Source organism: Hesperophylax consimilis, chromosome 22 (assembly GCF_061612785.1).
Source record: "Hesperophylax consimilis isolate HC1 chromosome 22, BYU_Hcon_1.0, whole genome shotgun sequence".
NCBI classification, from domain to species: domain Eukaryota; kingdom Metazoa; phylum Arthropoda; class Insecta; order Trichoptera; family Limnephilidae; genus Hesperophylax; species Hesperophylax consimilis.
Window position 1 is genome coordinate 8,435,606 of NC_142857.1, and position 24,252 is coordinate 8,459,857.

General features: G+C 32.9%; 1 protein-coding gene and 1 non-coding gene across 5 annotated transcripts in view; both read right to left on the reverse strand.

Annotated features, from left to right (window-relative positions):
* spdi (sperm antigen with calponin homology and coiled-coil domains split discs) overlaps window positions 1–24,252 on the reverse strand; it is a 280,173-nt gene that overhangs the window by 127,998 nt on the left and 127,923 nt on the right. The window contains exons 2-4 of one of the 4 annotated variants that reach the window (XM_089645530.1): window positions 11,757–12,028; window positions 10,709–10,764; window positions 8,451–9,302 (exon numbers count right to left, since the gene is read on the reverse strand). In XM_089645530.1, the coding sequence (XP_089501656.1) occupies window positions 8,451–9,302; window positions 10,709–10,764; window positions 11,757–11,804 (956 nt within the window). In that variant the 5' untranslated portion in view covers window positions 11,805–12,028. Of the gene's footprint in view, window positions 1–6,360; window positions 6,867–8,450; window positions 9,303–10,708; window positions 10,765–11,756; window positions 12,029–24,252 lie in introns of those variants that run through there. The other 3 variants (XM_089645531.1, XM_089645533.1, XM_089645532.1) reach the window with 3 other exon arrangements.
* Window positions 10,382–10,453, reverse strand: TRNAC-GCA (transfer RNA cysteine (anticodon GCA)). The gene has a single exon. It is a non-coding gene; the product is annotated as a tRNA-Cys (tRNA).

Below are 24,252 nucleotides of genomic sequence, written 5' to 3' on the forward strand. Positions count from 1 at the left end.
ACCTCAAGGGCTTTTAACAACTTAGTTCATACATTTAATGTATTCCTATGACTAAGTTAATTCTTATATATCATAATATAAAACACAATTAAATAAACTAGCACATATCCGTACTAGATATTTACTACAACCTTTGATTAAAAAAAGATTAATTAATTTTGTTGGGTAATTCGTTTTGGTCCCAAATCCAAATTTAAGTTTTGTCTGAAAAGTTTCGCGCAGCCTTTCTGTAAAAACAGTTAAAAATTTCAGAAAAATTAAGATTTCAAAATGTAACATTTTCTGGAATTGCTAAACACCAAGTTTTAAAAAAACTACTAAATTAACTACAAAGCAGAAAATCTGATAACACTGAGAGCTCTAGCATCACCAAACATGGTTGTCCTGCCTGGAAACTCGCAGTGTCACTTCCATCATGTTCATCAGAGGAACTACGAGTATTAATTTACTTGTCAAAAATATTTAAAGAAAGACACACATTTCCAGATGCTATCATAAACGGAAAATGTTGCTTGTGCACTGATGAAGGACTTAGCTAGCAGAATAACTGAACGAATTACTTTCCAATTCCATCGCATTATTATAACATATATTATTAAAAAAATATAATGATGTATACAGGTACTACACAGTGTAGGTACACTATGTACTGGTAAAAATCATCACAAATTCAATTTGGTCAATGTTTATACGTGCACGAAAAATCTTTAAAATCCATGCATCCGGTCAGCGAATACATTATTGCAAGTGGATTGAATCCGGTATTTTCGGCTTTGCAAGGTCATTTCGCGGTATGGCTCTCTACATCGCATAAAAGCGATAAGATTTGATTCGATATCGAATTACTATTAAAGTTTAAAACATATGCGTTTAAAACATTCTTGTATATCTTGTTGGCAAAGAGGCAAATAGTTTTGCAAAGCTCTTAGACTCGATTAATTAAAGTTCAGTATTCGAAATTTGGCTCGATTAATTAAAGTTCAGTATTCCAAATGTGACTCGACTAATTAAAGTCCAGTATTTCAAATTTGACTCGATTAATTAAAGTTCAGTATTTCAAATTTGGCTCGATTAATTAAAGTTCAGTATTCCAAATGTGACTCGATTAATTAAAGTTCAGTATTTCAAATTTGACTCGATTAATTAAAGTTCAGTATTCCGAATTTGACTCGATTAATTATAGTTCAGTATTCCAAATGTGACTTGATTAATTAATGTTCAATTTTCCAAATTTGACTCGATTAATTAAAGTTCAGTTTTCCGAATTTGGAATCTCTTGCGCACTTTCCTTGACAACATAAGATTTAGATACATTAAAAATGGCATGCCTCGCAGATGTGAAAAATCGAAATTGAATGAAGGGAAAATGAAAGTAAACAAGTCTTTATATTTTTATAATAAAACAATTAATTCATTATTATTATTAAAATATACACGAATAAAATATTACTAAAAATTCATAATCATGTAGAATATAGATTCATTGCATGGATTCCATTGCCAATTTTAGTGAGAATGGTAGCAAATATACCGCACAGAGTTTTGGCGGCCGGGCGGGAAGAGCCGACGAGTCACGAGACTGGCCGAATGAAGCGTTGTTCCCTGCAAGAGCGTCGTCCCGTCTTACCACGCAATAGTCGGTTTTACCCCCCCCCCCCCCCCCCCTAGGCGCGCTAAAAGATGTTTCACATCAAATATACTTCGTTATTTTAAGATGGGTCTTCGTTAATTTAATTTACAATCGGATGTGATTGGGAAAAAATGTATGAATTGGATATGCATACAATAAAACACTAATTTAAACATACAGCCTTGTGGCATTCCGCCATTTTTTTACCGATTTTCAGAAGACAGATTAAAAAATCTTTGATACTAAACATCATATAGTAACCCCAGAGAGAGGTCGTAGGTGACGTCATCGTTCTTAGATCTTCTGTCTTTTTCGTTTTCATACAAGACGGTTCCATGATAACTCAACACAGTGACTATTCAACACACCTTTAAAAAGTGATATAAAGTCATTAAATACGAAGAAATTTTTTTTAAACCAAATTAACCTACTTAACCCAGTTAATAAAGTTTTTTTCATCCCTTTCCATCTTTATATAACTTTTTAAAGATGTGATGAATTATCATTTTGATGATTTATCCGGTCACCTACAAGACGTGTGAGAAGGAACAGGTCGATCGTCGATAACGTACGTATGACCTCTCTCTTGGACCACTTTAACAAATAAATTGAATATGCAAGTAGCTAAGTAACTGTAATAAAAAATAATTGTTTGATAAAACATAAGAAAAAAAAATAAACATATGCAGATAAGAATACATACACACTTTGTTTCGGAGAAATAATATGAAGTTTGAACTCTATTTTTACGAAATCTTTTTTTTTTATTGAGCATAACGGAAAACATGGAACGAACAATATATGGCCTGTTTTTGACATTTCTAGTTTCCATGGCTCAAGATAGAAATGACGTTGCGAGCATAAAAAAATTGCTTTGATCTAGCAATTCTAAACAGCACAAAGCCTGTGCAAAATTTTATGACGCCAGAGCTCACCGTTCGAGAGGTTATTTTGTTAATTGAGACGAACAAATAAATTTACTCATCTATAGTTGATATTGTAGTTGATCAATGCGAAAAGATGTCCAAATTCAAAACAGGTTAGTAGCCGAGTGGATAAATGCGCTGGGTTTCCAATCTGACGACACGAATTCAACATATCTGCTAGATAAGTCTACCATCATTTTATAAGCAACATTTTCCGCTGGTAATAAGGGCAGTAGGAGAAAATCAAATATTGTCAGGATATTCGCAAGTTATCATTCTTTTCTAAAAAAAAAAATAATTAAAGGAGAAAGAAACGGTATTAAAAATCTTCTGCCTGTACCGTGGTAATAATTCTCTGAATCAAGGAGCGACTCTATTCAAGAACAGAATCCAAACAACAACAAAAAATAAGTTGATAAAAAAATGAGGAATCTTTCCTCCAGACTACAGACTGGGTATTCAAGATCTGCAATAGACAGCCATGGGTATATTTACAAACACGATAAAAGGAAAAGTCTGTGTCCAGGCAAGATATTGCATTATCAGAGAAGCTTTGAAGCTTGATCTTGGGATTGAAGATATTTGTTACGAAGGTTTTGTAGTTTTGAATTTCTTGAATACAAAGATGGGCAAGGGCATATTTACAAAGAGGGCTAAAGGAAAAATCCGTGCCAAGATAAGAAATGTTATATCGGGAAAGCTTTGAAATTTGATGTTGGATTTGGAGATATTTCTTACGAAGGTTTGCTAGTTTAGAATTTATCGCACACAAAGGGCGGAGTGTATTGAAAAATATTACTCGATTAAAAGGATTTATATTATGATACTGCCGCTGAGAAATCCGTTACGACCTCTCTTTTCATTACATGTCTTATTTTTGGGAAAGAGATTACAGATGAGAAAATAAAATCATGATTGAAAAGAACGAATTGAAATAATCTCATCTAACGTAAGTGGAAGATATGCTCTCAGTATCGTCCTGGTGAAATACCGACAAGTGTTTAGTGACCTGAAGTGAACAGCCAGGCACCTTCCAACCTACTTCACATCCCCCTTCAGCCTCACAACTCACAACCCCAATAGGGGTTGTCATAGTTCAAGGCAGTCGGGACTCATTCTCGGTAGGTACTTAATTTATTTTAAATACTTAGGTATACAACATATTCGTAATTTGATTTTGTGCAAAGGAGGGCGGTTCGTCTGATTGAAAAACCTTTGTCAACAGTCCTATTGCTATATCTATTGCTCAGACGCAATGTGGGCATGCTGATTCTGTTCTACAGGTATTTTAATGGAGCCTGCTCTAAGGAGCTAGCAGCATTGAACCAAAAAGGTTTTTTTTTGTTTCTTCTCGGTGAACAAAGTATATGCAGGTATAATAAAGGGTGTTCTTATAATTAGGTGATGAAATTTCCGATAGTAAATTATTGACAAATATGACGCATACGAATTCCTACACGATTCGTAATATTACATGCGTTAGAATATTAACAATACTATTACGCATGGACGTAATCGACAATAAACAAACAATAGACATATGAATAATTGTATACCTACATACGATGACGTACACTATACTAAGAACATGGTTGGTATGCGCTACTGGCGTGCACCCAGCGTTGTTTGACTTTTCTCTACTTTCTATAAATATAATATGCATGTATTTTATTTATAAACATTCCAGAAGAAATTCTCTAAATAATAGTGAAAACCCTATCATACTCCGGTGTGTAGTTTAGAAGAACTAAGCGCACAAACAGACAGACGCGGATTGCGACTTTGTTTTATAGTATTTAAAGACGGAGAAAAAGGAGTATTGCTAATTTATTAAGAATCTCTTAAAATTATTGGTAATCATTGCAGGCCTTATCGAACGAATGAACAAGTTTCATAATAGTAAATTACGAATATATTATCACGATGTTAGAAAACGTGAAGAAAATCCGAATATTTTTGCATTTCGTCGTGATAAATTCAAAAAATTCATAAAAATATTTATTGCACAAAAATACACAGTTCAAAGGGTATAGCTCATAGGTTAAATCCTATTTCTTCCAGCTAACCCAACAAATACACATTATATATTACATAACCCAACAATTACATTTTTACAAATATACGTAAATAAAAAATAAATAAAAAAAAAACAGATGTATTATCAAGTGATAATATACATATATTCAATCGAAAAACTAGTTTACGTACATGATTTATCATTATTTGCTATACATGAAGTAATCAATATTTTTCTTCAATAATAATGATCAGTAGGTAGTTGTAATCTCTCCCGCATTCTCATAAACAGCAAATAGAAAGTGAGGTTATAAGTTACAACAGAGCTCTCAGTGACAGAACCGGTGACAGTGACAGTGGAGTAGATTTGGGGATAGACTGGCGCAGGCCTTCGTTAAAGGTATATTTCAAAGTACCATATCGCATGATTGAAATGAAGTAACGTTGACCTAAAGATTCCAGACAGCAGAAGTTGCGCAATTACAGAGCACACAAACAGAATTGTACTGTATAGTTAAGTTTGTTCACTAACCTACTTTGTTAACAGTTTTGCTTTAATTTATAGCATAATAAATCTTCCATGGTTTTAAAGTTTTCAGGTAATGAACTAACACGAAACGTACCGTAAAGTTTTGTTAGCAAAGTGTACCAAGAGTAACCGAATTAAAACTTTATTCAAGTGCAGCGAACCTCTGAAATAAGATAGGATAGGATAAGCAACCTCTTCTTTTTCAAAATTGACTCTGGTAAATTTAAGAGTACCTACGCGACATACTAGGCACAAGAAACAATTGCTCGCTTAAATTTAGCAAATGAATATACCAATGATATCGAAATTTTTAATATAACAAATTCGATGTAACAATCTATTTTTTATGTGAAGATATTATTTCTGATCATTGCAGTTTATTATAATTATCATTATTTTTTTAATTTTATACGATCGTAAACCACTGTAAATTAAGAAGTTATTTTTTGCAACCATCGTTTTTAATTTATAACAACCTTTACGTTCAAAATTGTAAACATTTAAATGTACCCAATATTATCTTATAATTGTACTCCCGAACAACAGTTATAGGTAAGTTACTTACCTATAACAATGTAAACATACCCCATTTGAGGGTGCTATAGTCTCACTGGCTCTATCGGTTGGTACTGTTGTGCGGTATTCACAAATTGTTTTTTTATAAGGTCATGGTTTCGAAACCGACGTTCCTGGTACGATTGCAGTTCTGGTCTGCTGTCAGCAGTGTAAAGGTTACCCCTGTTATAGGCCACAGTGAGAGGGCACCATTTTTTCTCATTATTTTTAAATATAAACACACATACAAATTTCACAAAAAAACAATGTCAGCACAATCTTAAACGGGGGCATCTTATTTGTGTGTCTGAAAAATAATCGTAAAAATATTGGGCAATTTCTAAAAAAAAAATTATTTATTTATATTCGTTATTTTTTATTTCTAATAGCGGCTATTAGCGCAACAGTCATTCAATATCTACGAACTTGCAGTACCTGCCCAGTTTTTAAATTAATTTGTATGTTATGCACCTACATATCCTAATTTATTTTTTGCCACCGATTAAATTTCAGTGATTAGATTTATAGATATTTTTAACGAATACTACATAGTACGATGAAAAACTCGTAAAAATAAACAATTTCGATATCTCCACAATAACTGAAATAAAGGTCATTCATAAAAACATGTTAAAAGTATGACAAGAAACATAAACAGCCGTCCCAAAAAGAAAGACAGACAGCCTAAAATGTTGTTATTTTACATTACGTGTCTGTTGATTCCAGTCGAATACACAAAACAGGTTGTTTGTTTGCAATTTTGTTAAAGTTCACTTTGGTTTGTTTTAATTTAACTCGAGAACAAGAAGCAAACCTACTTCTAGGACGACACAAACAACACCTGTTAACGAAAAAGAGACAACTGACAACAGGTTTTATAGCACTTAAACTTAATTTTATTGTGAAAATAACACCAGAAAAACTTTAATACTATTTTAAACTATTTTCCAAGAAACGCGATGTAATTTTATAGCAAAGCAAGAAAGTTATTCACCAGTCTACGATCAGAAAGCAGCACAACGGAGACGCTTACTTTCGAAACACAGAAAACACATTCACAATATTCAATATCACAGCTCACGAGTCGATTGTACACAGTTCCGTAGTCCGGTAATTATTTACAATCACGTAGTTCCGGTATTCATCATTATTATGAATAATATTTAAACATTTTAACCACGAGAGCGTTCAAAACTTATACGGCCAACTGTCAGTTGCGCAGACGAGTGCGGGAGGCGGACACAACATAAACATTGGCCTATTTGAAAGAAGATTCCTGCTTTACCGATGCACCATATATAAATTGCCGATTTGAAAGAGATCCCTACATTACCAACACTCCATATAAATAAGACAGAAAGAAGTTCAGTGCAAATACCGATTCACAAGAAGATCCCTACAGTACCGTCAAAGTGAAAGTAAAAATATACAGATGGCACTGCTAGCGCTGACGTCAGTGCTGCTGATATCGAGAGGCGGCAAAGGCGAACTGATTCAAATACTAAAATGCTCAAATGAGGACTGACTCAACGTGAGTGATTTATTTATGGACTCAACTGACCAATCTGGTTTGTTTTTTTTCGATGAAGAAAATGTCATAATATACATTCCATTCACGAACAACGTATGCATTTTTACCACAAAATAATCTATAATAACCTATCTAGCACCTACGTGATAAAAATATTAGATATGTACTTCCATACACAATTTATTATTGTTATTTTGAATATAATATTTTACGGCCAATGAAAGGGTAAAAAATATTAGTAAGGTACCTACCTATATTCGTCATTCGGTTAGCGGTAGATAGGGTGAGTTTGTATTATTTCTTTGTTCGATTTAATTACATTAGATGAACGGAAAGGTATAAAAATGAAGGGTGACTCATCACCACACCTATAAAAAAGTTGTGGATCGAATCAAATGAACAAAGAGGGGGATGGAATGGAGAATGTTTCAATGTTCGAATCGTGCGTATGGATAATAACGTTATTCATTATTATTTATAGATATTTTTTATACACTTCGGACGTGCCATTAATAAAATATTTTCGTTACAAGTTAGGGTAGGGGCTAAATGCATCAAAAGTACTTGCTTATGGGGTAAGATGTAACTTTGAAGCAGAAAGAGACGGATTTATGGTACTGGGGTCTGTCTTCACTGGATTTTTTAATTGTCTCCATAGGGCCACGTAGGGCCAAGGGATTTTAGAGTCCCAAATGCCCGGAGGAAGTGATACACTAGGTAGTAGTTATTAGCTACTATTTTTTTATTTATTAAAATAGGCATTCAAACTATTCAATTTTTCCGTTAAAAACAAGGAACGACCTTTGAAATTTAAAACCTATCGTCACGAAACTTCGGGCATTTAGCGAGCGCCTGGTATTTACGAATATGCTTGATTGACAATATGTATTGTTGGATGAATGGAAATATGTCACGTCGTATAAAAACATGACTACACTTTCTCATCCATCGTATTATTTAAAAAATATTAAGTATAGTAATGAATTATAGAAAATAACATTCATCTCGCTTACGTTTACGCGTAGATATAAATAATGTGATATAGTATACAGTGAACACATCCGCCGCGTAATGAAATAACCGCGTAACCAGAAAACATCGTGGAATATCTTGATTTTCAAATTTGATACAAGTAGGTTCATTATTATTCACAAAAAACACGAGAAGATATCTAAAAACAATGAAGGTTTAAAGAACCCCTCAAGATAATGAAAATATAAATCAAATAAATAGACTGATGGGGAAAAATATAAAGGAAATTACCTTCGGATGTTCCTCAGAGATATCGCCTTTGTTGATAGATTACTCTTCACCGCTTCTGTAGTACCCTTCTTCCTTGCTGCCACAAATCCCCCGTCATCTTCTTCATACAGTATGTCATTGTTGTTAATATTCTTCAAGAGCCGAAAATTCGGCACCGACTTGGACTCAATAAATCCTGCAGTCTTCGGAACCTCCGACACACTTCTGAACCTCAAAAACCTCGATTTTATAGCGGTATTTCCTCTTTCATCCACGGATGTCTTTCGGAAAGGAAGCAAAGAAAATTTGGAAGTTTTCTGATCTTTGCTAGCTGGAATCGGCCTAGCAGTTACATTTGATTTTGAATCTCTTTTGATTTGTACTTTTAAATCTTTGGGTAGTTCTTTAGCTGGTTTTGCTTTGGATTGTGGCACAGGAGGTAACACCCTGGGTGTTTTTCTTTTAACGTCTGTTCCTTGAGTTAACGTTGCAGCTTTTTGGGATCCTGGTGTAAGGTTTTTGGTCAATTCGCTTTGGCTTTGCGTAGGTGAGTTCGATAGTTTTGGAGTGTCGGGTCGTGAAGTGCTTATTAGTTTTGCTACGTCGGCGCTTACAGGGCGGGAAGGGCGGAAAGGTCCCGGTAATTTTGATACATCAGCGCTCAGCGGTCTCGAATTGTTGGTTAGTTTAGTTACGTCTACACTCAGAGGCCTACGCAGACGTGATCCTGTGGTCGTCTTGGATTTAGAGCTGATGGTTTCATTATAGATGGAGCTTCTTGATGTTGAAGGTGCTGTTGTGGGTGCTGTTGTTGCTGGCCCGGTTTCGGTGGTTGGTTTGGCTTCCTTGGGGGAAAGGGAGTCGACGCTTTTTCTGCAAAAAAAATCTTGGTTAGAATCATTTGTAAAATCCTCTATACAATCATTATCAAAATCGTTGATTGCATGATCATTAAAATAATCTAGACATAACCAGTGTTAGAATCATCGACGGAATCGTTGATAGAATTGATGATTGAACCGTTGATAGATTTTTTGAAAGAATCATTGTCATAATCATTGATAGAATCACCCTCGAGCTCTAAATCTTGGTAGTAGAAATCAACTTCCAAAAGTTCACATAAAAGGTTTGATAATATTCTAGCACTCACTATTTAAAAAAAGAAAATAAATTTTATATGCACTTAGCAGGGGTGCCCGGGTTCAAGGGCTGCTGAAAATATTGTCTAGGTCTTGGGGGCTGCTATACTATGCTATGCGGCTACTATGTGGCGGGCTGGATTTTGGAGACTGGTTGAAGGAGATCTTTTTACATCTCCAGACTCTCTGGACCCGTTGCTTTGCACTCTTAGACACACTAACCCCCAGATTCCTACCTACCCCTCATTACTTTTCTTTCCCAGAACTTCCTCTTCCTCCTCTCCTTATTTTCCTTAAAAACCCTTTACACAGCGTCCCCAAGGATAGCATGTGTGGAGCTAAAGTAATTTTAAAAAATACGTTCGTATTTTTATTAGGAAACCTATCAATGAGCCTGAAATCCCGTTTTCAACGGGATAATTAATAATTTGAGGATATTCTTAATAAATTATTCGTAATATTAGTATTTTACTCCGTGTACAAAGATAACACCGGAAACGAAAATGGCTGTAATTAATAACACTACTAGTACATGAAAATAACTAAAGAAATCTTTTTAAAACACCAATTCCATTGATTTTCGTTGACCGAGTAGTTGATAAAAATTAATACTTTAGTATTATTTTAATATACTCCTACGACGTTCACGGAACGTATTTACAAAAATAAACTAGGCAAATTAATAAATAATTGCTTGGAAACAGTATATTATTTTTTGTATTCCTATAATATTCTCGGAAAGGATAACTTATGCGAAAAATAGATCAAGAAAATGAATTTAAAAAAAGAAAAAACAACAAAAAACTATTATTGAGGGGACACCCGGGTTTGAACCGGGGACCTCTCGATCTGCAGTCGAATGCTCTACCACTGAGCTATATCCCCGATGGAAGTTGCTGCGATAACATGGTACATACTCAGATAGTAGAATAATGATCAACTTGACTAGCGCGACACCTACAGATATTCCAAGTTATCTTTTCTCCAAGAGGATTCAAATTAGAATTTGAAGACGGTTTGAATCTTTGCTAAACCGTTCGCAGGCCAACGTAGGTGCGAGAAAATATTGTAGAGGGCGCTATTAATTTGTTATTTGATTAGGGTGCGGGAACAAATAATAGGAAACAATTTTTTACTTACCCTAGTCCGGGTTTAGCGCCATTTTGGGAGCGCCCATCCCGCATGTCGTTTTGGTGCTGAAACAAAAAAATCATAATTATTTTCTAGCTCAAAGCTGAATAGAAGTATTGCATAAATTTAAACTCGAAAAATGCAATTGGTCAGAGCAGTGGCGTCTCAACGAAATCTCGGGCTCCGTGGCAAGTTGCAAGGTAATTCCGTTGTAAATATAATTGGATATTTAACTAGTATTAAATAGATTGCGTATACATATACGCATTACAGCCTGAAGAAAATATTGCCATAAATACACATCATCTATTGTAAATAGATGCTGAAAAAACGTTTCAATGACAACTCCGAACAGAGGCAATTCAACACTATTTTGAAAAGTGATATAAAGTCAATAAAAGTGATAAAAAACTGTCCTATAAACCTTACCTCACGTAACTTGTTTCACGTAGTTTTTTCGCAACTTTTCATAACTTTATATCAGTTTTCAAGAGTGCGTTGAGATGCGTTCAATTACCATGACTGTACTGAGAAACGAATAATATTAATGATTTTATGATGTTGCACATAAATATTACACTTGGCAAGTTCAGTTTTCAAAACATAAAAACTCTGTAAATTTGTTCGTTCCTTTTCCCTTTCAAGATGGTGGACGTTTTAATGATTGTTTTTGTGAAATCATCGGTTGTATTTGAACTTTCTTATTTTATTTTTTTTCCCAATATTATGGTACCTATCTGCCTGAAGAAAGTTTAAAAAATTATTGTCACTGACGATAGTGACGTTTTTTTGGACACACTGAGTAATCTTAATCGAAGTAAAATAAAATGTTATATACAAATCTCATTATTTCAGAGGAAATTTTGATTTAGTTTATTAAAAAAAAAACAACATTAATTACTAGCAAATACCCTATAATCTTTAACTGTCCGTTTCCTACAGCACGGCCTGTATTAATAAAGATGGCGGTGGTATGACACTTCAATGGGTATGACATAAAAATAAAATAACAACACTACACAACATTTACACCATTATGTTAAAAAATATATCTTACCGGCTTTTCAGATTGGCGGGAAAAAAACGAAAAGATGGATTTTTTCATCACAACTTGAAATCACACAGACAAAAAATAAATTATTATCTAGTGCAAATAGATAACTTAATTCAACATTTGGTGAATTGCTTCATTCGCTGAACTAGATTATTAATTCGTTGGACCAATCAACTTTAATTAACACTTTTGTATCGATTAGGTTTTATCACTTGTTTTAATTACTAGCTATATTTAACTCGTTAGATTAATGATTATTTTCATTCGTTTGACTTCTGAAATTAAAAGATTGTTTTAAATTTGAAATAGAGTATTCTGGTAAGCTATTACAGAACCATTTTGAACGCCTTAGGTTACGTTCAATATACCTCATTCATTGAACCTAACCTAATTTTTAAAGATAATTTCAGAGAATAAGCAAAGTACTTATTTATTTATTCTTGTTCTCCGTGCAACGGTTATGCACCTTTATACTAGGGAGAAGATTACAAATTTGATGTACATTTGATGTAAAAGGTCTTGGGGGCAGTTATACTATTTTGTGGCATAAGTCCAAAGATAGTTGCTAAACTATCTGTAAGGATAGAGATATACAATTAGAGGCGCTATAAGCTAGAATAATATTAAGATACATTATTTCCTTTCCAAGCGAATAAAAAATATGTTAGTGAGCTAGGAGCACTTAAAGGTTAAAATTACGATAACATCGAGGCAAGTGCGGTGAGCTATTTAGCTTAGAGATCTTGGTACACCAGGGGTTAAGCACCGCGTATATATATAGCAAAACTAGCATTGTCCCTTTTAGAAGCAAGCCACATAATTATTCACTCCACCGCCTTAAGAGGAAGCTACAAGCCAAAAATGTGTATATTCTTGGTATACCTTATATTGTAGGTAATAGGCATTAAAATCGCTTGACAAAAGAAGTCTAGAAACGTTCAATTTCAAGCACAAAACTTATTTTTATTTATTTTGTAAAAAAATTTATAAGATAAAAAGTTAATCAAGTGAAACTGTCACAGATAATCTTAGCTATAATACTGTATTTTTTTAAGATGTTTTCTTTACGCCTTCATACATTTCTATTGAAAAAAATATTTTTTAGTAGTTTACATTTATATTTTTTACTGAGTAATTTATTTTATTTGTATTCTACTCAAGCGAAACGATAGGAAAACCTTCAATTTATCTAAATCATATTTTTTGTTATTCATGTACACCAATGTACAACAGTGATTTAGCATTAAGCTTCGCCTTAAAGTAGACCAATGTGCTATGGAGACGTTTTGAATACCAAAGAAAAATATAAGAAAAGGTCGTTGACGCATTTCTTTCTAGTTATTTAGTAGAATCTTTTCTTTATCTTATAAGCACGGGGAGAGATAAAGTCATACCGCTGATAGCTCCTTTGTAACCTCTCCCCTTTTCTCATAAAACACACATGTAATAGATAGAGAGGTTACGACAGAGTTTTCATCGGCAGGACCGAAGCACGAACGCAGATAAAGATGTTGACTTAATTCAAACTGGGAAAATAGTATTTTAAATTTTCAGGAATTCAGTTTTGAAAATTAATTTTTGTGACCGGTGCTAAATTCTGTACAATCCAATACACACCTTTAAATAGAAGTGCCTTTAATGTAGATTTGAATGGAAACCGATGTAGCCACTGACTAAGGAACCTTTTGGTTCTAGTCTCGAGAGAGCCAATGAAAAAACAGAGACTTAACATAGGACATTTTGTAAATAAGCAAGGAATCTGAGAACAAAGTTGGTTGCGTTAGGTCGTCTCTGCCTATCCCTGTGGAGACTTAGTTGGTAGGTAAAGATCTACATAAAAAATGTATTTCTTTCTCAATAAATTACATACATATTCCGCGCATTTGTATATTTGCATATTACGCATAATGTATATAGCCTTTTATTTATATTAATACAAACGGCACGACATGTGCCATTAACATAAATATAAAGTTAAAAAGTTTAAGGTATAAAGTATACAGCATAAAAAACAAGTACAAAAGGTAAGAAAAAAAATTGAGGACTTCAGTGCATACTTTTGCACCATAGTGCATACTTTTGGACCTTAGTGCATACTTTTTGATCATTTTTTGTCGTTAGTGCATATTATAGCCTTCTTCCGTGATTAAAATCTATTTTCAAAAGCCATTAAATTCTCCAAAATACGAGATGTGCAAGTTAGAAATGGTCGAAATTCTTATCTCTTCTGTGCTCTCTGTGGTCGGAACTTTTCATTTTTTTCCTGCTGGATTTAAAAACCTTTTTGAAACTTAAATTCAAAGCAAATCCGAGTTCTAGAGTTCATTGAACCAGAGTCATAGACACAAATCGAAGTTAGTATTTTTATATTGACAGTCACCCGGGCGCTTAACATAAACATTTCATCTAAAATTTTAGAGCAATATTTTAGGCATTTATTTTACTTTGAAAGTGCATATTTCGCCATTTTGACAGTGCTTATTGTAATTCGATGTCTAATATTAACACAAATAATATCGCGAATTATTGATTGATTTTCATTTTATTTACTTAAGAATTGACATTATCAATAAAGTAATGGACATTGCAAAATTTTATTGATAAGAAATATCTTGTCATAAATTACAAGAACGATAAGCGATAAACCGATTGATTAGAAAATCTTTAGAAATACATAACTTAGTATAAAAATAAATGAATTTAATTTAATTTATAACTATACACGGTGTCCGGAAAATTAAAAAAAAATTTCGATCATAACATTTCGATATATTTTTTTACTTTTTTCAATTTTTGGAACTTCGATGCATTTTAAAAGATAACGTTTATCGATTTTTTTTCAAATTTGACCTAAAAAATTCCAATTCGGACTCGATTTACTAGAAAGCGAAAGTTCAAATCAAAAAACCTTTACCGCAAACGCGGCTCCAAATATGATGTAAATTTACTAGTTTACCATCACGTACTACGAGTTTCCGGATACCGTGAATAAGCAATTATTTTCCAAATGATTCATGATTTCATTATCAATGAATATTATATTTTATTTTTTTGTTATCAAGGCGATATCATTTGATTAATATTAATTTTAAAAAATTATCCAAACCATAATGCAAAATATTTTTTAAATGTCCTATTTTATATACTGAGCATACTGAATTTTTTTCAGTTTTCCTTTCTAGAATCTCTTCATCAACACAGCCATTTTAACAGGAGTTATCGATGTTTGAAATACGTTAAAGCCCCCGCAATCCCAATTTCTACCGATTTATAACAAGTTTCTCTTTAACTATTTTAATTCTAAAAGAAAAAAAATAGTTTTTAAGAGAATACATTTGTTATTATTATTTGAAAATCCCTCAATAGAAAAAAAAATCGATGATGATTATTCAATATTCTATATGCATGAAAAACTTCACGGTGTATCTTTAAATGCAACTAAATCATTTGTCGACAGATTTTTGCTCTATTTCAAACGAGTCGTGTATTATTAAATATTTTCACTATTTTCGCTTGTTATCGTTTTTTTAATATTAGCGCGCTCCCTCTAACATTCGTATTCACATATCTCCCTTTCAAACCATTCGTAACCGGGTAGCAAGTAGTAACTATTATTAAAATTGTATGAACACGTGTTCCAACATCGCGATAAACCATTCGTGTTTTACTGATAGTTAATTAGGAAACCTATCAATTTATTCGTTAAAAGCCCGCAATCCCGTGCTTAACAGGATTACGACTAATTTGAAGAGATTCTTAATAAATTAGCAATATTTTTATCAGTAAGTTTTCTCCGTGTGCAGGTGCATGAACAAGTGTTCCGATATATTAGGAATGCACTAAAAGTTTGATAGGAAACGGTCAAAATAAATAGCAATACTTTTTTTTCCGTATATTTCTAACTAACTAACTAAACATCACGCCGTTTCCCCGCAGGGGTAGGCAGATAGGACGGACCGCCAAACAATTCGGTCTTGGCACACACTCCTTGCCTCATTCACATTCATACATCGTCTCATACATACTCTTCTATTTTTCTGACTCTTGACATGGCCCGACTCGAGTATCTGATTCACTTGATCGTGCCATGTCTTCCTCGGGCGTCCCCGACTTCTGCTACCATTCGCATTTGCATCATATATCCTCCTTACACTCCTATCTTCGCTCATTCGTTCTACATGCCCAAACCATCTAAGCGTCCCTTTCTTAATCTTACTCATTACGCTTACATCAGCCTTGCACTCTTTGCGAATCTCCACATTTCTTACAATATCACCACGGTTTTACCACACATACGCCTCAAGGATCTCCTTTCTACAGCATTCAGTCTACATTTTAATCCTTTCTCTGCCAGTTCAATGCCTCACTTACATACATCAGGGTAGGTACCAGCACTCCATTGTGGACTGCTAAATGCTGAATTCTGACATACTGATATTGTCGCATTCTGTCATGAAATGTATTGTACATGAAAAGAACAAGTGTTCTCCATATATTCTGAATGAATAATATTTTATCGGGAAGTTGACATGCTGTCACTTTTTAACAGGATCATTTTTCTCCGAGCAATGGTGCTATCTAGCGAAAACCTTTTCAAGCATCACCCATAAAAATCAGTTTGCAAGGAATATTATTAAGACTTATCTGCTTCGCTGAAATATGTTTTTGAAAAATACATTGAGTATAGGAAGATTTATTGGGAACCCGTTATCGTAATCGACCTTTTATAATCAGTGAATTCGATTCGTGTCGAGTCGGATTTCTCCAAAATAATAAAACGATATGTAATCTTCAATAGCACCCGAAATTGTTCACATAAATGACGCCATATACATTATTCCTATACTATTATCTAAAACATTACTGACTCCATATACGTCATTCCTAGACTATAATCTAAAACATAACTGACGCCATGTACATTATTCCTACACTATAATCTAAAACATAACTAACGCCATATACATTTTTCCTACACTATAATCTAAAACATAACTGACGCCATATACATTATTCCTACACTATTATCTAAAATATAACTGACGTCATATACATTATTTCTACACTATTATCTAAAACATAACTGACGCCATATACATTATTCCTACACTATAAACTAAAACATAACTGACGCCATATACATTATTCCTACACTAGTATCTAAAACATAACAGACGCCATATACATTATTCCTACACTATTATCTAAAACATAACTGACGCCAAACACATTATTCCTACACTTTTATCTAAAACAAACTATAAAATAATGCATTTAATACAAACTTCTAAGAATTTTAATGCTCATTTGCCAATTATAACAATAATTAAAGATTTAACGACTTCGTCAGATTACGCGGATCTCATCTGACAATTTCTTAATTAATTTTCTATTATAAGGCAGATTATTTCCATCGTACTGATCACAGCCTCTTGGTCTATTGGGACTAGCCACTTTGGGTTCTAGTCCGCCCACAAAGCACCAGCTATTTATTTTCTTATCTGAGTTTATTCATAAATTCAACAGTGTCATTTTGTCTTTGTGTCCATAAATTACTAAGCCCGATAATTTCCACCTGATCGATTATAGAATGAATTAATTGGTGATTCACATATTTCGTACAGAATTTACGTAATTGTTACCTGTTATTATTATTCGTTTTCCTGTTAAAAATGGGATTGCAGACCTGTAATGAATGAATTAAAAGAGTTCCTAACAAAGTATCAGACAAAAGCGAATGTTTTATTAGGACGGCGGAACAAGTGTTCATACAAATATTGATATACTGCTACCTTCGCATTCCGTCGTGATAACGATTAGGAAATAAACACGTGGGTTCCATATATTCTGAATGACATATATTTTATCAGGAACTTTAAAAATTAACAATGTGTTTAGCTTGCCAAAAACGAGTCAATTCGGCATACCGCAAGGTACAGTACTGGGTCCGTTACTGTTTATCATCTATGTTAATGACATATTAATACAAAAACTAAACGGGAAAATAATATCGTATGCTGATGACACTGTCATAATAATCGAAGGTACGGATTGGAATACTGTTAATAACTTGGCAAATGCTGATATTAATATACTGAAAATTTGGTTCGATAAAAATCTTCTCTCCCTAAACACAGAAAAAACAAAATTTATCCCATTTTCAATCAATAAATTTAAATCAGAACCGGATTTAAACATTATAATACACCAACACAAATGTGGCAGAACTAACTGAAATCAAACTTGTCCTATCCTTAGTCCAACATCCAAAATCAAATATCTTGGTGTATATATAGATCAATATTTTAAATGGAAAACACACATTTGTGAACTCGTCAAACGGATAAGGAAATGTATTTATATATTTATAAGACTTAGAAATATTCTTAGACTGGAAAACCTAAAAAGAGTGTACTATGCGATTGTTCAATCTATATTACAATATGGTATTATTGGTTGGGGAGGAACATATAATAAAATTTTGAACCCATTAAAGTAGTTCAAAGATTGGTAATCAAAGTAATTTTGAAAAAACCATCAAAATTTTCTACCGAAATTCTTTTTACAATTTTCAAAGTACCTACAGTAGACAAAATGTATCAAAAATATTCAATACTTCAAATTTACAAATAAATGCAGTCAAATGCTCATAACTTGCAATTCAATACATCAGCAAGAATTTAAATTTAACAAAATTTAACACTAAGCTCATTCAAAATACCTATCTTTATCTATAATTTATTTTAATAACCTTCCATTAAATTAAAAAAATATCGAAAATATTCAGGAATTTCACCTTAAATTAAAAAATTACCTTAAACTATTATAAGTCCAAAATACGTTTACTACTTACATCTAAAAGTAATATTGTTTAAATCTTGTGTTGTTTCTTTATAAATTATTTACCTTAATACTAACATGTACATAATTGAACTAGAATTCCCTCACCAAACACAAGAGCATTGTCTCTTTATGATGAGGAAAGGCTACTTTAATTTCTATTGTTTTATATCTTTTTTTATCCTGTATCTATCTATGTAAAAATATATGTTTTGAAATATTAAAAAAAAAAAAAAAAAAAAAAAAAAACTTGGTACGCTGTCACTTTTTAACTAGATCATTTTTCTCCGTGCAGAGATTTCAAGTCTTTTGGAGCGGTTAAAAATGACGCTTACAAGAAACAATAATTCTGAAAAATTATAATATTTTATAAAATACTAGTCCAGACCCGCGAAAAATCACGGGATGGACGAACTAAGACCGGTCAGTACCTGAGTTAACATCGCGTTTGGGTCACACCCGGGCGTAGTGTGTTCAATTCCCCCTCTGCGTCTTCCATAAACATTTTCCGCATACTGCGGTGGTATTTTCAAATATTGTCAGGTTATTCATAACCCGGGAATATTTGTCTTTCTTTCAAAAAAAAAATATAGTTGAAACATGTTCCACTATTCCGGGGCTATTGTTATTGACCGGGCTCCGTAACTCCAGTTGTTCGGCGTTAAAGCGCTGGATGTCAAATTGGACTAATTGGCAGTAAAAATTGGATTTTTTTTTCGCTTCGCGTTTCTTCTGAATATAATTGGAACATCAATGGGGATAGTCTGAATTTCCACCAAATCAGTTTCAATTTTAAAACGGCAATTTCAAAAAAAATCTTTTTAAAATATTATACTATACTCTTTTTTTTGTAAACCTTTTTTCCTTATGTTTATTCTGCTTTATAGTTCAGATTATAATTGCGCAATAAAATATCATTTCTCGAAGTTAATTGATCGAAAGTGGATTAATTAAATTAACATTGCATGTTTTCCGAGATCATTTTCATACAAACATCTGCGTGAATTCATAACTCACAAACGGAATTCGCAATTCAGTCATATAACTATACAGGGTGTATCGGCACGTACCCGACAAACTTTAAAAAGCTATTCACTTATCACATTTTTTTTAAATAAAAAAATTATTATTCATATTTTCACCACATGTCAACAATGTTTTATTACCCATCAGTTTGAATACCCATCTGTCAATATTTTGTTCGAGTTTCGTTGAATAATGTGCCTACATTGGCGCGTTTTTACAATCACAACGAAATAGCATGGCACCATTCGTCTCATTTTTAACTACATATTATTATTTAGTGTGTATGAAAGAGCGAGGACGCTTTTTGACACACTTGCTAATAACCGCTGTTGAACACGAGAAGCAATGCCAATGACAGTGACGGAATGTGGATTTTTTTCAAAATGTCCATAACATTTTTTACTCCAAATGTGCTAAGGAATAGCTGGTTAAAGATTGTCGGGTACGTGCCGATACACCCGGTATATTAAATTCTATTTTACTTTGTTCAATAATAGTCGATGTAAATCTGTAAATTTGTAACTATGGCGGTGATAAATTAATTAATATGAATGTATTAAGCAATGGCACGATCATAATTCGATATCAGATAAGAGTGATATATATCTCACTTTATTGATTTCTTCAAAGCAATTGCACAATGTTCATAATTATTATTGTAAGTACATAAATATTTCACTTTACAATGTTTTATGGACGCCCAAGTGATACAAATATTTACACGAAGGCTCAATAAAATAGCTCAACATGACGTTATTAATTATGTCTTCGCCTTTGTCAGTTTTATGTGAATAATCACTAGGGGTAATTAATTAATTTTATGATAATCTTTAAATGCAAATTCACGAAATGACGAATACCTACATAAAACTCAATTCATTTCTGAAAGGGCATATTTATTTAAAAAGAAGTAGAAAAGTGCGAATTTTGACAAAAGAGAAATATCTACGCATTAGAAAAAAAGATTTTACAAAGCGAAATACACTTAACTTCTACAATGAAATAATTGTTTTTAATAAACAAAATAAATATGTTTGCTTTATCTTTCAAAGTACCTAATCACAACTAAAAAAATAATTATAAAAATGCACCCAGGAAAAAACTTGATAATGAAACAGAAATTATTTTTATTTTTATTTACATGGCTACGCCTGCTCTAAAATAAGATACTTTTTTTTAAATATTATATACCTTCCTAGTTATTACACTTTTATATAAATGTAGGTTTGTAGATATTTCACTTTGTAAACATTTATCAATTTATATTACACGTAAAGCAGGTACAAGACACTTATATACAGAAAATTAATAAAAAAAAAACATTTTAGGAAGATATTCTCTTCAATTCATGCTTTGAATTCGGAAGAAATTACAATTTTCACTAAATTACCTAGAAATTACATTACAATCACCTAAAAATATTTTTTCAATTAATAACAAGAGGAATACGTGTTTTTCTATTACATTTCCTTCTGTCTTTTTTAATGTTTTGAAGAAAATCGATTAAATAAATCAACTCCCCCATTAAAAGTTAAATTTTAAACAGCGAAAATAACCCCCAGGTTATTCTACCTTTGGACTCGAAAACGAAAGCTCAAATCAAAGAAAGTTATACCACAAAATCTACTCCAAACGTGATGTAGATTCACCAGATTTCCGTTTGTACTAAGAGTTAAAAAAAACTTCGATTCAGGGAGTACTTCACTATCCTCTTGATAGCTAATCCACCGGGTAACGTATATTTATAAAGTTCTAGTTTACTATTCGGTACTCGAACCTATGAATAGTGGTTATAATATATCGGATAAGTTAGCCGAGTTTTCTACCCATTGCGAGTATTTATTTGCTATCCATAAGCTATCAAGAACCACCTGAAACAAATAACTACTAAACCTTTATATATAGTCGTGTACGTAAATAACAGCTATTTAACATGAAATCATTAAACTTTTCTACGCGGTATTCAAATCTAACCCCGGAAATAGTTTAACAACGCATATTTGCAGGTAAACATATACTAAATCTACAGTATGAAACTGTTCTCTGTGTGGATCCCCTGTTACAAGATAAAATATGTAGGTAGACTAAGCCCCCTACACCGTAAATCCCCTGATAACCCACTAAAGCCAATATGATATCATTGAACAAAGGATTATGCAGACTGCACAAGAAATTTTACTTAGGTAACTAAAATAATAGGTTATTAGATAACTTTCACCGAGAAAGAAGAAACTGGACTGGAATATTTTAACTGTTAAACCTTTAATAAAGTATAACCTTTACAGGTGTATACACGGTGTCTAGTAATACAAGCGGAATACTGGGGAATCTACACCAAATAGAGAACCCAAAAGATTTTTTTACCTTTTACAGTTTAAGAGGAACGGCTACGCTTTTCATACAAAACTTAAATTTGAATTTGAGGCCAAAATATCCGACCAAACTAAAAATAAATTTATAGAAGTACTAATATTTGCTATACTATTTAAAAAAAAAAACATTTTCAAAAACATTCCAAACATACAAACATGATTTATTTAAATGGTATAGCAAATATTTAGCACGGATGTGATATTTTATTTATTTGTTTTATAAATTATTTTTCTTTTATTTTATTTCAGTAAATAAAACAAGGATAGTACCCAAAATTTTACTCACTTAAATGTTTTAATACAAATAAATTATGATACATATGCCATTAAAGAATTCAATTAGGCATGATTTTATAGGCAACTTTGGCATTTTTTGTTAGTTAATTCTAAGTGCGCCCTACTGTCGAATACCTGAAAAAAACCCTTGACTCTGTGCAGAAACGGGCGGTCCGTTTGATAGATTCCCCAATCTCAACAAACGGACTGCAATCTTTAGAGCACAGGCGTCAGGTAGGTATGCTGTCCTTGTTCTATCGGTATTACAATGGAAGATGCTCTGAGGAACTAGCGTCATTGATCCCTTCGGCACTGGTGCGTAGTCGGGATACACGCCGAACGCGCGCCCAACATTTGTACACGGTTGACATTTGTCACATGAGAACGGGTCGCTTCTACGATTCGTTCTTAAGTTCAACAGCTCGGCTGTGGAACGAACTGCCGGCCTCTGTGTTTCCTCCCTCCTACAACATGGGACTCTTCAAGACCCATGTTCACTCCTTCCTCTCCACAAAAAGACCCTCCACACAGCATCCCCAAAGATGACATAGGCCCTGAGGGAAATTATTTTCTTCAGGGCCTCCTGTGTGGAGTTAATATTTAAAAAAAATCTAATTATTGAAAAACACAATATTGAATACAGTTCGAATATAATGAAAAATTAAACAAAGAATAAAACATTGTAAAAAGGGCGTTTTGGGTAGAAATTTTATTTTACATTTCCAATGTAAATCAGTCGTTTGTAATTTGAATTTACGCCCATCACGATGGGTTTTTGGTTCAATATGCTATAGCTCAATATGTCTGTGCAGATAGAGATAGCGCGTGTTGCTTTTACGCACAATAGATGACGCTGTTTAAAAAACATGTTTTTGCTTGTCACAGGTCCTAATTTATGTTTTGTATGAAAAGGGTCGTGTATGTTTCAAATAAATATCATATTGGTAAAAAAACAGAGTTACGTTAGGTTAGGTTTTCTTGACGTGTAATTCAGTCCGTGTATAATTACGTATGTGTGTAAATCTGACATTTCGTACGTGAAATTCACGCCTGTATAATTTGGTCATGTAAATACAAAAACTAATAATTTTCACTTTGAAAATTCTAGTTCTAATTTATTTAAACATAGATGAGTTGATGTGATTGGTTACTTAATAAATAACGCATTGCGTATGTAACATACGATTCCATATTTAGTTAGTAATATAACTGATAGGCATCTTCGCCAGACTAAATGGATAAATTATTATAATATATAATCTAATCGTCAAACTATTTTTGATTGATAATCTGAGGAGGCGTTTAAGAATACCTTGTTTGATTATCACAATGCAAAATTAGTGACAAAGAATAAATGTGACATAGTTAAATGTATAAATAAATTCATAGTTGAATGTATAAATAAATTAAGATTCCGCATTCCGAATTTCTATCGATTAATTATGTAATTAACATAGGTTTTTAAACTTTAAATTTTTTTTAAATAGTTTCTATACATTTGCCAGTTGAAAACATAATTATATAAAATTCCCTCAATTGAAAAAAAAAACGCAACACGGAGAGAATCAATTTTTGCGCTCACTATAAATTAACAGGCGTTATTAATAAAACATCAAGAATGTTTTATAAATTTGCCTTGATAATACTAATTTTTTTCGTTGAGCAAGGTTTGGGCATGTAGAGCGAATGAACGAAGAAAGAAGTGTAAGGAGTATATATAAGGCGAATGAATGCTATAAGAAGTCAGGGACGCCCGAGAAAGACATGGCACAATCAAGTGAACCAAAAAATTGAGTCAGTCCATGTAAAGAGTCAGAATAACAGAAGAGTATGTATGAATGTGAGTGCGGCAAGGAGTGTGTGCCAAGATCCTGTCGTTTTGAGGTCTGTCATCTCTGCCTATCCCTGCGGGGAAACGGCGTGATGGTTAGTTAGTTATAAAAAAGAGAAACGCTGTTGGGTTAAGTGAGAGGCAATGTAATTTT